Source organism: Lepisosteus platostomus, chromosome 23, assembly GCF_059453375.1.
Source record: "Lepisosteus platostomus isolate fLepPlt1 chromosome 23, fLepPlt1.hap1, whole genome shotgun sequence".
NCBI classification, from domain to species: Eukaryota; Metazoa; Chordata; class Actinopteri; order Semionotiformes; family Lepisosteidae; genus Lepisosteus; species Lepisosteus platostomus.
In genome coordinates this window covers 16,060,459-16,074,837 of record NC_142633.1, presented here as the reverse complement: position 1 = coordinate 16,074,837, position 14,379 = coordinate 16,060,459, and the positions used below count along the sequence as shown (strand labels likewise).

Here is a 14,379-nt window from a genome sequence, read left to right as displayed (position 1 = left end):
CTGGAAAGAAAAGCTGTGGCTTTTTTGGCCTGCAATATTCAATAGAATAGAAGTCTATGTGGATGTTGAACAATATTGAACCTGTTTGTGCTGTAACAACCTCAGGCAGTTTAAAATGCCCCCATGAGCTTTGTAAATGCAGAAACTCTCATGATGTTAAGTGTTAGGTTGTGTTTCTCAGTTTTGTGCTGAGAAATGGCTTTGTAAATAGTGAAATGATGCCTGATTCCAGCCACCCTGAGTTCCTATTTAACTGTTGTTTGAGAAAGATCAAAAACCATGTTGGATGTGTTTAAAATGTTTCATGGAGAGAAACCAAACATAAAAAGCCATTTTTTTGTGTTGCTTATTGATGTGAACCTGGCTCTGTAATGACCTGTGTTTTTTCTGTGCTGCCTTTGACTATAATGCACCATGCTTGTCTCTTCAGCTCTGCGAGGAGCTCTTTGAGAAAATCAATGACAACAACAACGAGGAGATATCCTATTCTGTAGAGGTGAGTGCCGGCGTCTTGAATCCTGACGAGCTCCTTGATTGGCTGCGGAGGGGGGGGGTGGCACCTGGGCTCCGCTTCTCAGCCCCTAGTGACATTTTCGTCACGAATGATCTGTTTCCCACTGGTACGCAGGTCTGCTGTCATTGACTCCAAGAGTGTGTGAAGATTTTAATGGGCTGTAGGATTCGTGCTTCGTGAGGTTTTTTATCCAGTGACGTTTCCCTAGCAACCTCCTATTAGCAACATATGTCCTGAAATTGAGCGAAAGAAAATGCAATTAGGTGTTGAGTAAAACTGACATAAAATGCAAGTTTTTATGTCTGTATATACAGTACACTTTCATTGTGAGTATTGTGCCCTTTTTAAGTAAGCACTTAAGTATAGTTGTTAAAATCTAGGTGTTCACAAAGCAAGTTAGATTTATTTATCATTTCCTTTACAAAATAATGCCAGTTAATGAAAAGCCATTGTGCTACTGCATAGCACTTCTGTTATATTATAAACCCTTAGCTTCCCTCTTGCTTCCTCGCCCTTACCTTCCAGACTGTGTACAGTAGGGGTAAATGCAGCCTTTTAAACACCTCCAAAAACACAAAGACCAAGGAGCTTGTTCTCAGCTCCCACGTTCACCACCCCCCTTACCTGCTCCGGGAGTGGAAAAGCCACGGCAAGAAACAGGCCCGGATCACCCATCGGTGACCTGAACGGGACCGGTACAGAGTTCTGCTTTCTCCCGCAGGTCAGCTACATGGAGATCTACTGTGAGAGGGTGCGGGATTTGCTCAACCCCAAGAACAAAGGCAACCTGCGGGTTCGGGAGCACCCCCTTCTCGGGCCCTACGTGGAAGACCTGTCCAAGCTGGCCGTCACCTCCTACACCGACATCGCCGATCTCATGGACGCCGGGAACAAAGCCAGGTGTGGTTCACGGGGGCCGGCCCTCCCTGTCTGGGCTTCCTTTTTTCTTTCTGCCTTTTTTTTGTTTTGTTGTCTCCTACGCCTTAGCAGTTTGCAATGGCCAAACGCGTACTGCCCCAGCTGCAGGCCTCAGCACGGGACGGCACGAGCACGCTTCCCACAGCGAGCTGCCCGAGCTCGTCCCCGCCGTCGCGGTCGGGCTCCGAGCCCTTTCAGCCTGCACGGTGATCGGTCGCTTGAGCGCCACCCCTTGGGAGGTCTAGTGCGCCACCAGACAGCCTGCGACCCGTTTTTTTTTTTCAAGAAAACAGGTCCACGATTCAGAGTGATCAATCCGACACATAAAGAATTCAGGCAGGCTGTGTATTTTCACTCAGTATGTGCTGTTAACTGGCAGGTGCAACAGGTGCTTTGTAATGGTTCCTCAGTGACATTATGACCTGTTAGTGCAGTTATTTATCATCAGGAGATCCTAAGGTGTCCTGGGTCAAAATTCTTTTGACATGCATTACAACCCAAACTTATTGATACAGCGAATTTCAGTAAGAGCCTGTTAAATATCTGAAATATAATTCAACTATAAGTATCAGAACCTGGCCTTTTGAGAGTTTTTAGAGTAGCCAGATAGTTTCCCAGAAAGGAGAAGAGGTTTGGTATTGTTTGTGGGAGCTATAAACAGGAAAAAGCAGCTGTGATACAGACAGCTTTTAGATGATTATATAGCGATTTGTTCATTTGCTTTTAAGTGATTGGTTCTTGGCTTTAACTGAAAGCTGACCTTGTTCCCCCAGGCCTGGAGCTGAACAGTGCTAGTTGATGGTGATGATTCAGAATTGCTATTCCTGAGGCTGTTGTGTAAGCTGTGTTCCAGCCTGGTACACACCCCCCTCCCCAAAGGCCCCCAGATCAATTAATGATCGGAACAGTGTCTGCGTAGTCACAGTGACGCTAGACATGCACTGCTTCAGCTGTACAAAATTTTCTTTTGGCGTAGGCTGTGATTTTCTAAAAGATGTTGTCTGTTAATATGGCTTTTTTCTAAAAAAAAAACGTGATTCTGAGATGGTACATCAAATGGCATGACTCACAGAGTGTCCGCTGTGCATTTGCCATGCTGACCCTTTGGAATACTGATCAGCTCCCTCCGACAATGGCGTGGCGTTTTCAGAATCATCTGCTTCCTTTTCAGTCACAAATTTGGGTGGCAGCCATTGGATTCATTTGTATTTTTATTGCAAATAATTTCAAGGCCCTTTCAGAGAAGTAGTAGGTAGGGTGTAATAAAGGAACGTTATCATTAAGGTGTTAAAAAACATGCTGAAAGCACACCATACATATTTATTATTTTGTCATTAAATGTAATTAAATTTCAGACATTGATGTCAAGCTCACAGATTTACAAGTAGTAAAAAAAACATATAAGCGATATTGAAATACACAAGAGAAGAGGCTAGACCCCCCATTTCTCCAATGCCAGCACAGCTAATTTTTGTCGCCACAACAGTCTCAGCAGTGTGTGCTCAGGTAGCTCAGCCTTAAGAGATTTAACACAGGCATGTCAATCATGCAGCCCAGAGCCTGGGCCCCTGACTGTGTCAGTCTTGCAAACATGCAGTCCTTGTGGTTATCTAAGTCTATCCAATCACAGTGCTCCTCTTTGAGGATGTCACAGATATAAAAAGCACAACACTTGAGCGTCTATAGTTGGTCTCACTGGAACTGTACCTAACATTTTTCAGGATCTCAAAAGCAGATTTTGGAACATAGTAATCAGGACCTTTTCATTATGTTATTAATTAATGCACAAAAAATAAACAATCTTATGTTGTTAAAAAAAATTGGATACATTTATTTTTCTTCTTAGAAGTGACTGGAAAGTTGACATGCTTGATTTGACGTGTGGTATGATTTTGACATTTGAATAGACATGACGCTTACTTTTCAGAGATCAATAGCAGTAGTAATAGAAGTGATTCTTAATGCTATTGGTTAATTTCTAGCAATTAGCTTTGTGAATGTCCAGTGTCTTTTGTGAGATGCAACATCATTTTATTCCTGCCTGATGCCGATTCCATTTCCCTGTTTCTCTGTTTTTTCAGTAAAAACACTAAAACTGTTTTAAATATGAAACAAGGCAGCCTGCTTCTGATTTAGCATTGCAGGCACTGTTAGTTTTACCATCTCCTCAAACAGAATGTGCATGTGACTCTGATCACTAATCCCAGAGCCCGTGTAACTTGCATTTCAGTCCTGCACTTCACCAGGCAGTTCACCAGTACTGTAGATATACATTTACAGCCATCACTCAGATTACAAAGGTAATTCATTGAAATTTAATAATATAATGATGTTTTTAATGCAACAACTGGCAAGTGTTGGTGGCATTGTGGCCAATAGGAAAAATGTGATGAGGACCATGGGCTTGCTGGTGAGCAGAAAATTCCACAGTAATAAAGAGGCTGCTATTTAGAGACCAAGCAAGCAGGATTTTAGAGAAAGTGTACAGTAGCTATTCCTTCCTTTATAGCAGCAGGAACCCTTGAAGCTTTGATATACATAAAAGCAACTGAAAAACAGAATAAAATATAAAAATGAACTAAATTGTCTGTCCATAGACCTCTTTTTTGTGTTAGAAAAGGCACTACAAAGCTTATACCTTGTATTATTCCCAAATATAAAGTTGAAAATCCTTGATCTTCTCTATGGTGAGTGATATGGGATTTGTGTGGACTTATCCTGTATTGGTTAGGGATCATATTCATGGGTTATTTTTTTTCATTCCTGTTTTTTAACAAACCTGGGGGTCGTCTTCTCACCCCTGTCTGAATCTCGCAGGACTGTGGCTGCAACCAACATGAACGAGACGAGCAGCAGGTCTCACGCTGTCTTCACGATTGTCTTCACTCAGAGGAAGCTTGACAGCGAAACCAACCTCTCCACAGAAAAGGTGAGAAGGGGCACTTTCTTAAACAAAGGCTGGTGGGAGTGTGGAACAAGCTGCCCAGCCATGTTGTTGAAGCTGATTCCCTGGCTCCCTTTACGAAATGGCAGGATGAGACCAATTTGCTATAAAAACCAAGAGGGCTAAATGGCCTCTTCTAATTTGTGAACTTTGTTCTTATATTAACTTTTTACAATGGCCTGTTCTTTTAGCTAATCAGGATATAACTTGAATAATGACCGAGGCATTTGAACTATGCAGTGCAGCAGTAAAATAAATCCCTGAGCAGAATTATATAGATGATGATTTAAATTAAAAACATAAAATGCATCAAATTCTGTCAAAGGAGAAGCACTGAATTTCACCATCCTGTCAAGGTAATTTTCACTGACGAATTGCGCCACGCTCTCAGGGTGATGTGGCCACGCTTTCATTTAAAAATGGCCATTAATGAGTCATTGTTAATGCATTTCTGTAAAAAAGCTATAGCATTGAATTTCAATTTAAAGTGCAAAGGAAAGGTTAGTTATTGCAGAGGGGGCTGGTGCTCTGAGCTCTGTACAGTTCTTCATGTACGAATGTGTCCTGTTTAATCTGTCATTTGGTGCAGTTAACCAATGTAAAACAAACGACTTGACTTCGATCTGTTTTAATCCAGCATGTTTGTTTTCCAAACATACAGTAGCTTACAAAATGGTTACTTGTATGTTAAAAGAAAACTAAGTGTGGAACAGTTCTAAAAAACATTTATAGATTTTTATTCCTTTGGGTTAAGAGCCAATCTAGATGTACAGTACATGCACTGCTGTACTGTATGTACATCAGCTTCTATAGATTTTTCTTTTCTTCTTCCCTGTTTTATTTCCCTGATTGATTTTGTGTTGGACATGCTCTGGGTTCTCACTGTCCTCTTGTTGTAGGTCAGCAAAATCAGCCTGGTGGATCTGGCAGGCAGCGAAAGAGCTGACTCCACAGGGGCTAAAGGGACGAGGTTAAAGGTATGCCTAATTATACAGCACTATAGCGTTTCATTCCTGGAAGGGGCTGCAGTCTTCAGCACATGGGGCAGGGAGGGGGTCTAGCATCATGGACAGCCTGGGCTTCATTCACTTGACTGGTGGAAGGGCTCATGGGAAAGGGAGATTGCAATGTGAGGCTGGGTCTGTTCCTTGCCTTTCTCTGAAATGGGAATCAGAACAGAAAATAAAAAATGACTGCTGTATATAAAAATAAGGACTAATCTAAACCAAACTCTTAAGATCGGAGTCATGCCAGAAGTTCTGATACTGGAGAAAGTATTGTGTAGAAGCCTTTTCACTTGAATTTTAGATGCATCTGCTATATTGAAAGTTGTAGAAAATGACACTCCCCAGTTCGTTCTATATGCCCCAAGTTCCTTGCCATCACAAACACGCCATGTGTAAATCTGAAGACGATTGTAATATTACCTACCCTCTTTAGGACCCTGTTCTTATCTATTGTAGCCCTTTGCTTTTTAACAACTGCCTTTTTATAACTGCATTTCAGGAGGGTGCAAATATCAACAAGTCTCTGACAACATTAGGAAAAGTCATCTCTGCCCTGGCTGAAGTTGTGAGTAACTTTTCATTTCATTTGAAGAATTCTAATTCCACATTTCTGGCCAGGACCATTGTAACATGTTGAACTGTTTTTTCTCTTTCCTGTCAATGCTATCATTTACAGGATAACTGTACCAGCAAGGTAAACCTTCTTGTCTACGTCAAATAACTAGAATCGATGGATCATTGAAAACCATGCCATTGCTAAGCATTTTTCTCATTCTTTCTTATGTTTAAGTTGAGGCTGTTAGTCCCATCTTTGCTTTCTAATTCATCTCTCCATTTTCAAATACTGGTCTCTTATATTATAGTTCTGTCAAACTGTCAGCTCTTGGTAAGTAACTGTTGTGTCAAAATTGTGGTGTTGTAATATTGTACATCATGATTTTCTTTCCAGAGCAAAAAGAAGAAGAAAACCGATTTCATACCCTACAGAGACTCTGTATTGACTTGGCTGCTCAGGGAGAATTTAGGTGAGTTAGAACACTTCTTATCAAAAAGAAAAAGGATAGTAAAACACTTTGCTTGGATAAATCAGGCTTAAATATTCAGCCACAATTAAAATTATGCTTCCAACGACTACTAAGAGACAATTGACATTTGAGGTGAGATAACAATTTGACTGTCAGGAGACATGATTATGGTTGCAGTACCCATGGTGTCACATCATAGTAATGTTTCCCAGCAGGTTTAGATGTTTGCTACAAAATATATATTCTAGTTACTGTATTTTCAGTTTGGCACAACACTTCTTGAATTACTTTGAACAATACTACTACATTGCATCCCACAATAGTACCTTGTAGGCTAAGATTGCTGCTAAATACTGGCCATAATAGAGTATTATAGGCCAATATCTCTACTGAATTACTACTGCAATACAATTCTGACCAACATCACCTTTGAGTGACAACTAAAACACAGTAATTTATAGACCATTATTACCACTGGATTCTTACTGTAGTACATTATAGACTGAGATACACAAGTGTATTCTTGGCTAGTCTAGTGTCACCACTGCATTGCAACTAATCACTGCATTATAGACAAAATTACAACTGCAAAGACATTGACTGTATTGCTGTTGTAGTGTAGTAATGTCTGATATTACTATTGAATTAGAACAACACAAATAGATTGACCAATATTCCAATTGAAAACAGTTTGTTATATAGTACACTATAGACCAAAGGTTGCCAAAGCGTTGTCCAAGGATTTTTTGAAAAACTAGAAAACATCTTGCCAAGATAAATCATCTTAAATTTGTGAAAGATGGTATAAGTACTTTCCCCATTTAGCCATTAATTGAAATACCTGTAGATTGGTTATCTACAGTACTTCAATGCAGTATTGTTTGAGTTTTTTATGCGCGAGTCATCAAAAGGTTTAGATTTGGATGTTTATGATGGATTTGGTTTGATGTATATGAAGGGTTGTGGCACAGTTAGGGGATTAGTATCATACTAGGTCTCCTAGACACAAAAGCCTGGGAAAACAGAACAGTGTCTGTGAAGTACTCAGTTCTAGAAGATTTTATTTTAGCTCATATTAAAAAATATATAGTTGTCATGATGTCTTTATCAATCAGCAGGGAGCCTTCTGTTATCTTTTTCTCATTAAAGTCTCACATCAGCTACAATATGATTTAAAGATACGTCAACCAGCTATTGACAGTGGTGAGAGGATATTGCAAATAAGATCTGGATTGCCCGAGGCAGCTGAGCAGGCAGTCTTATGAAAGTGTCTGAGGTGGACGTGGCTTCAGAGAACCAATAATCTTTGTAACCAGTGGTCTGATGTGTTAGAGTGGTATTCATTTGCTTCTTTGATAACGTTTGAGACATTTTAATACTTTTCAGTCTGTCACCAACCACTGGTCCGCTTCACAAACCCGGAAAAGGCAAAAAGTAATGCCTATTTTTTTCCGAGGTAGGAAAGGGCCTTTCTGTATGTTCTACGGCCTGACAGGAGGTTGATGTTACCCCTTGCAAAAACGTTTGCCTGATTGCTTAACATGTTCTGTTGCAGGTGGTAATTCCAGGACTGCTATGGTGGCTGCTCTCAGTCCAGCGGACATTAACTACGATGAGACACTCAGCACGCTTAGGCAAGGCTCTATGGAAAAATATATTAATATAAAAGATGCACCCTGCTGTTTATCTTTAACCTTGGACACTTAAAACTGCATTATAGGCTGGTACTGCCACTGCATTCTTAATTCAGTACATTGCAGACCAGGAAACGTCTTATAGTCTTGTGCCGCCACTGAATTGTAACTTCGGTTGCAACTGCAATACGGTGCATTATTGACTAATGTGACAATTTCAATTAAGGTACATGATTGACTGGTTTTATTCATGACTACATGAATACAATGACTAATATTTCTGTTGAATCAAATCTATATTGTAGTAGCTTATAAACCAATGGTGTATCACTTACATAAAAACTATAATATAGTTCTTTATAGACTATACTTTGCCAAAGTTTGTCCAGGACCTTTGAAGGGTTGTGCGATTTTCTCTTCCTAGATTCCTCAGGTTTATCATCTCTCAACTATGTTCCATATTTATATTTCTGCAGTGTGCTGAATAGAGTCTGACGGGTCACAATATTATTTTTTACACACATTAATTGGTTCCAATCACAGAAGGATAGGAATCACAGGGATCTTTTGATTGTTTATTGTAGGAAATATATCCTGTGCGGTTTTTAATTGTGCAATATAGCCTATTTCTGTGCAACTAAACGGCTCAGGACTTTGCTAGTTAACTGCTGCTCCCTGTTACTGATCCTTGCAGATATGCAGATCGGGCCAAACAGATCAAGTGCAACGCCGTCATCAACGAGGATCCCAACGCCAAGCTGGTGCGCGAGCTGAAGGATGAAGTCACTCGGCTGAAGGACCTCCTGCGCGCTCAGGGGCTGGGGGACATTCTGGACAGTAAGTCGGGGTGCACGCCACGGAGCGCGAGAACGTGCTCAGAACATAGTGTTTCCTCTTGGAGCAGGAGGGCCAGGCTGTCTGCAAGAGATCTAGGCCTCTTTATAGCAGGAGGGCACTGAGAGCTAGTTAAATTTGTCCAGTTTAGCCCACGATTCATTAAGGACGAAGTTGGAATGAACACCTGCAGACACACCAGCCCTCTGGGGCTAGGACCGAACAGTTCTGATTTGCAGCTTACATTTTATTATGCACGAGTTCCATTCAGGTGGTCCATTTACCTCTGCATCTTGCTTTTAAAGTTTCTATGCACTGCACTGTACAGTACTCCACGAGTCACTATCAGCTCTCAGAGGCTGGATATTGAATGTGTGCGCAATCTGGTATCATGATGAAAAGAAAAATAAATGTGTTTTGGCACAGGTGTTCCATTAAATCCAGGAAGCACCGTGGCATTTAAGCATTTTATAGCTCTCACGGAAGTCGTCTGTCCTTTTCAATATTGTATAATAAATATAGTAGATTGATGTTTTTAAAACCTTTTTGAAAAGTGGAAAAAATCATTCCGTTCACCAGGTGTGAAGTACAGTGTTAAATGCAGGATGAAATTAAGGACTATGATCTTGGTTTTGAGCAAGCACATGATATTATTTTCTTTGGACCTTAATACATTTCGTATTTTAATAGCATGCAATAATTAGTGACTGAAGTTCTTCACATTCAGTATTTTGCAATCAGGTCTTTTTTTGTAGGGGAAGAAACACTTCACTCCATCCATGTGTTCTCTTGGTCCATTCAGCCTTTTCTCTATGTAATCAATAACCTCCAACACCCTGTCAGTTTGTTGGCCTGACCTCTGACCTTTGACCCTTTTCGTGTTCTCCTGCTTCCCTTCAGTTGATCCGATGGGCGATGATTATCCAGGAAGTGGGAGCAAATGTGTGTATAAGTGTGGTGGTACTTCCTCTCTCTCTCTTTCCCACTGTTTCCCTCTCTCCTAGTGGCTCACTGAGCACTCTTGCCCCCTGCGAAAGCCCCTTGCTTGGCCCTGCATGTCTCAGGCAAATCTAAAAGCTTTCAAAGCCTTGGCAAGGAGTCCCAGACAAATGAAATATTATGAAGAAAAATGTTTCACATGTATATCGCATACATCAGAATATCTGTGCTGGTTAAAATATGATATAGAGCTTTTATTTGATAAATACTGTACCAAAGAAACAAATCCGTACAATGAGACAAAAAATGTATTCGGAAACCCCCTCCTTCCCCAAATATAAAATGTCCATGAAAAAATGTGGATCCATTATTAATGTATCGATAGCAATAGTAGACTACTCAGAATCACTGCAGGATCAAATTTGTGGTTTCTTCTCCCTCTCCAACAGCAGTTGTCGACAGCCTCCATGTTGCTTTCCTCGGTGCTGAGCTATTGAAGTGTTACATTAATATTGCAATTATTTGTGATGTTACAAACTTACATTCTCATATTGAAACAGCCAGCTGCAAGCTGAAAGATGCATTTCTTTGTAGCTCTTAAGAGAGTAAAGTGGTTTTAGCTGTGAATTTTAGTTGATTACTTTACTGTGCCTGAATAGTGCTGTGTTCTAGTTTTCTTTTCTCCCATTCTAATTAGTGTGAGTTCTAAAAATATCAGTGGAGCCTCACAATTGTGTGTATATCTTGCTTTTCTCTCTCCCTTCTCCCATGTTCTATAATAATCCCTGTCTATTGCACTAAAGCTGCATAAAATCTAAACATAACAAACTAGATCTAACATGCCATTTAACATCTGTCTGGGAATTCTTGATATCCACTCATAAGCGCTAATTTCTGGAGTGCTTCAAAGTAAAAAAACAAACTAATTTTATATATTGTGTGGATCATTATTTTCAGTGCCTACAGCCTAACATTGCATAAATCGCTTGCATGAAAACAAAAGCAAAGCAGCTGTTTGCCAGAGCTCAGCCACAGCTGGACCCTTGCCCTTGCAGCAGATCCATGCTCTGAACATGGAAGGTCTATTCTGTAATGTGGGTCTGATTAGCTTGTGTTTGGCTGCGTGAAGGAGCCCCTCTAGACAGGCTTTCCTTGGTGCTTCACGATCCACTGAGTGGTTCCACAAGCATCCTCCAGAGCCACGTGGATTCGCCCCCGAGTAATGCTCATTTTCCTTGGCGTCCCAGTGACAAGGCCGTGCTTAAGGATCTAAATGAGGGAGATATTAGGATTCATGGTGACGTGTCATTTGAATAGACCTTGCTTAATCAGTAAAAGCAAAAAAAAAAAATCTAACCTTGCAGCATGCTCAACCCTTCTCTGCCTGGCCCTCTGATCCCTGGACTGTTTGCCCCTCCTTTGCCCAGTTCAAGATTTCCTGTATAGTGTTGGCAGTTTTCAAGCCCTTTCCAGATATTCTAGTTGGTGTAGAAGTCCCAGTGCATCGTTTCTAAGAATCTGATTTGTGTTTAATGCGAAAGCTAACCATTCTAAATGCTAATGTACAGCATGTGCAAATACTGAGACTGCAGGAGATGTATATAGGCTTTATAAAGAATACAGTTATTTGTTTGTCAGGCTGCACAACCACCACATAGCTATAGGTATTGTGGATTGTGTTGTTAATTTAGTCAATGCTTTGCTGATTTTCATAGTAGCATAACAGCAGTCACATGGCCCTCCACTGTAGACTCTCAGCAGACTGATTACTTTGAGCTCCGGGCTGCAAGTCGCCTTTCAGAACCAAAACAGTGATTATGTGGGAGGGTTTATTTGTCTTACCAAGACAAAAGACAAAGTAGTGAGCGGAATTTCTTACTCGTATATATTTCTGCGGCTTGTTGATTTCTGTAGACCGGGTGTTCAAACAGGGGGGCTCTGTCACCCCTCGACGGTGGCAGGGATCCCCCTAATAGTGGCCGCAGTTGGCCAAGTCACCCCAAGGATCGAGTCCGCCAGGGTAACCCCACCTGTGCCAGATCTACCCTGTGATTTAGCTGAGAAGCTGTGAGCTCCCAGTCTCCTCTAAGAGGTGCCAACCGTTCTGTATGGGCACTCTGACCCAGTGTCCCCGGTGAGCAAATGCCCAACTGCACTCCTCCCTCCACTGGCAATAAGACTGTCATGCTGAGGAGGAGTAGATTTACTGTTGAAAGGAGAAATATGGAGTGTACCTACTGTATATGCACATGTAGCGATTCATCACTAATACTCCCAGCTTAGTCTTTAGACATTTAACAAAGGTTGGCCACACATTGTCCTCATAGTATTGATTATTGAGGACATTTAATATCAGTGAAACATGTAAAAAAAGAACCAACAGAATATCAGATGCTGTAGTTTTTGCTGACGTTTTGGCCTGAAAACTGCCTCCTCTGTGACTAACTGTTTTTGCTGGTTTGTCTCTTGTATCCTTTAAATTCACGTCTTGTGTGTCTTATACCAGTCTTTCCTCCTTCTCTTTCTCTCCTTTCTCTCTGTCTCTGCCTTTTTTTTTCTTTTTTTTTTCCCCAACACCACTTCCTCTGTCGCTCAGACCTGAAAGATATACACAACAATAAGCATAGGTACTTACTAGCCTCTGAGAATCAACGACCTGGCCATTTCTCCACAGCGCCCATCGGTTCCCTGACAGCCTCCCCATCCTCCAGCTCTCTCAGCAGTCAGACAGGCCTGCAGTCTGTCTCCAGCATTCAGGAGCGCATCATGTCCACGCCAGGAGGAGAGGAGGCCATCGAGAGGCTCAAGGTAACGGACGTGGCAGCTGCTTTTAGTGTTGGTGTTTTCCCATCGATTTTTTTTTTTTAATTCATAAAAGGTAACGGGGTGGCATGGTTATCATTGCTGCCTCGTGGCACTGGGGCCTTAGATTCAATTCCTGTCGTGCTTTCTATGTGGAGTTTGTTCGCCTGTGTTGGGATTTTTGTGTGCCCTGTGACGGACTGGCATCTCACCCAGGGTGTACCCTGCCTTGCTCCCGTTGCTTGCTGGGATAGGCCGCGACTCCCCCACAGCGCTATCTTGGATGCAGCAGCGAGTGGCTGGATGGATGAGAATTGGAGGCCAAAAAAGAGGTTTTAACAAAGTGTGCAACTGAAAATAGCTTGTGTTTGAAATTCTGCATGAAGTGAAGGCACTCTCCGTAGTACAGCGCAAGGGAAAGGCTGATCCGGTGATTATGCTTGGACACCGGTCAGCTTCTCTTTATTCCTACTGGCGAAGGTGATGGAGTGAAGCACAGAATCGCACTGAGATGCATTGCCTCCCTTCCAGCCAATAATTTTGTAGTTACACTGAATAGAGTGCTTTAGTCGGTAATTAAAACTACTCTAATTCTGTCATTAGAAATCGTGTAATGAGGGGAAACTTTGGCCAGGAGCTTGTCTTGATTAATGGTCCTGGAAAATCGGCTTGTGAACAGACTATTGAAAGCACCCCTAATTGGTCTGTTTAATGTCTCAAGACCCCACAGTAGGGACCAAAATCAATCAAGACCCAGGTCCCGTATGCATGGTTTCTACGGGAAGAACTGATCCGTGTTTGTGCTTGGTGAAGTTCTGATTGAGCCCTGCGGAACAGAATCCGTTTACTCCGGTAACGCGCCGCGTGTCCTGTGGCGCCCGCAATCTAAGCACGATCTTGTTACTATGACAACCTCGACAGGAGTTTCAGTCACAGGTAAAGTGCTGTGAGTTTCACACGTATCAAACCGGAAAACAGCCATACTGCAATTAGGGGGCGCAGTGCAGTTGATCACCATGGTAACCTCCGGGAAGAGAAATGTGTGCCATCTCTCCCTCGGTACGAGCTGATGTCGAGATAACCACCTTTTTTTTTTGTTAGCAATGCATTCATGTCGTATCTGTACTCATGCACTGCAAATGAAGTAAACTTGTTGGTACTGTGTATTCCGATGCGTTTCCTCTATAGCTTTGACAGCTGATGACTAGAGTGCGCCGTCATCATGGTGATCCAGTGCTCAGTGCAGGCTCACAGTGCCGAACTGAATTGGCTTTGTTTACTACAAGACAACTGATCATTTTGGCATGCATTTTTTTTTAACCACCCATCTTGACTGTTCAAAATCGTTCCTCATTTCAGCAGTCAGGAGGGTAAAAATGGGCCATAGAAACAAACTTCTTCTCAGCTCAAAAATGGGGAAAATCAAGTCACCCAATGATGCATGTTGCTCTTCAGTGCATGAAGCTGATAGGAGTAAGAATTTCAGTTCTTTAGAAAACACTAAACTATTATAACACATATAAATATTGTTTTTTGACCATGTGGACTCGTAAATGGTGCAGTGAGCAGTACATTAAAGGAATTTCATTATTCTTAATGTACCAAAGAAAAAATATATAAGAGGCATAGAGAGTAAGCTTTTTTTAATTTCCCATATGGAAATGTATTTCGGTATACATGATCAAACAGAGTGCACTTCATTAAAGACCAATTTTAAAAAGAACAAGGAGTAGTCAAATCTGTCCTGTCCGCCTGGGTTGTC

The 14,379-nt window shown here is 41.6% G+C and overlaps 1 protein-coding gene across 12 annotated transcripts in view; it reads left to right on the top strand.

Annotated features, from left to right (window-relative positions):
- Positions 1 to 14,379, top strand: part of kif1b (kinesin family member 1B) — a 93,002-nt gene that overhangs the window by 28,131 nt on the left and 50,492 nt on the right. For 4 of the 12 annotated variants that reach the window (XM_088617032.1, XM_088617026.1, XM_088617037.1 and 1 more), the window contains exons 5-15: positions 431 to 496; positions 1,236 to 1,414; positions 4,250 to 4,361; positions 5,276 to 5,353; positions 5,883 to 5,948; positions 6,060 to 6,077; positions 6,333 to 6,408; positions 7,964 to 8,042; positions 8,737 to 8,879; positions 9,777 to 9,818; positions 12,412 to 12,623. In XM_088617032.1, coding sequence (XP_088473158.1) covers positions 431 to 496; positions 1,236 to 1,414; positions 4,250 to 4,361; positions 5,276 to 5,353; positions 5,883 to 5,948; positions 6,060 to 6,077; positions 6,333 to 6,408; positions 7,964 to 8,042; positions 8,737 to 8,879; positions 9,777 to 9,818; positions 12,412 to 12,623 — 1,071 coding nt within the window. The remainder of the gene's footprint in view (positions 1 to 430; positions 497 to 1,235; positions 1,415 to 4,249; positions 4,362 to 5,275; positions 5,354 to 5,882; positions 5,949 to 6,059; positions 6,078 to 6,332; positions 6,409 to 7,963; positions 8,043 to 8,736; positions 8,880 to 9,776; positions 9,819 to 12,411; positions 12,624 to 14,379) is intronic. The other 8 variants (XM_088617035.1, XM_088617030.1, XM_088617036.1 and 5 more) reach the window with 4 other exon arrangements.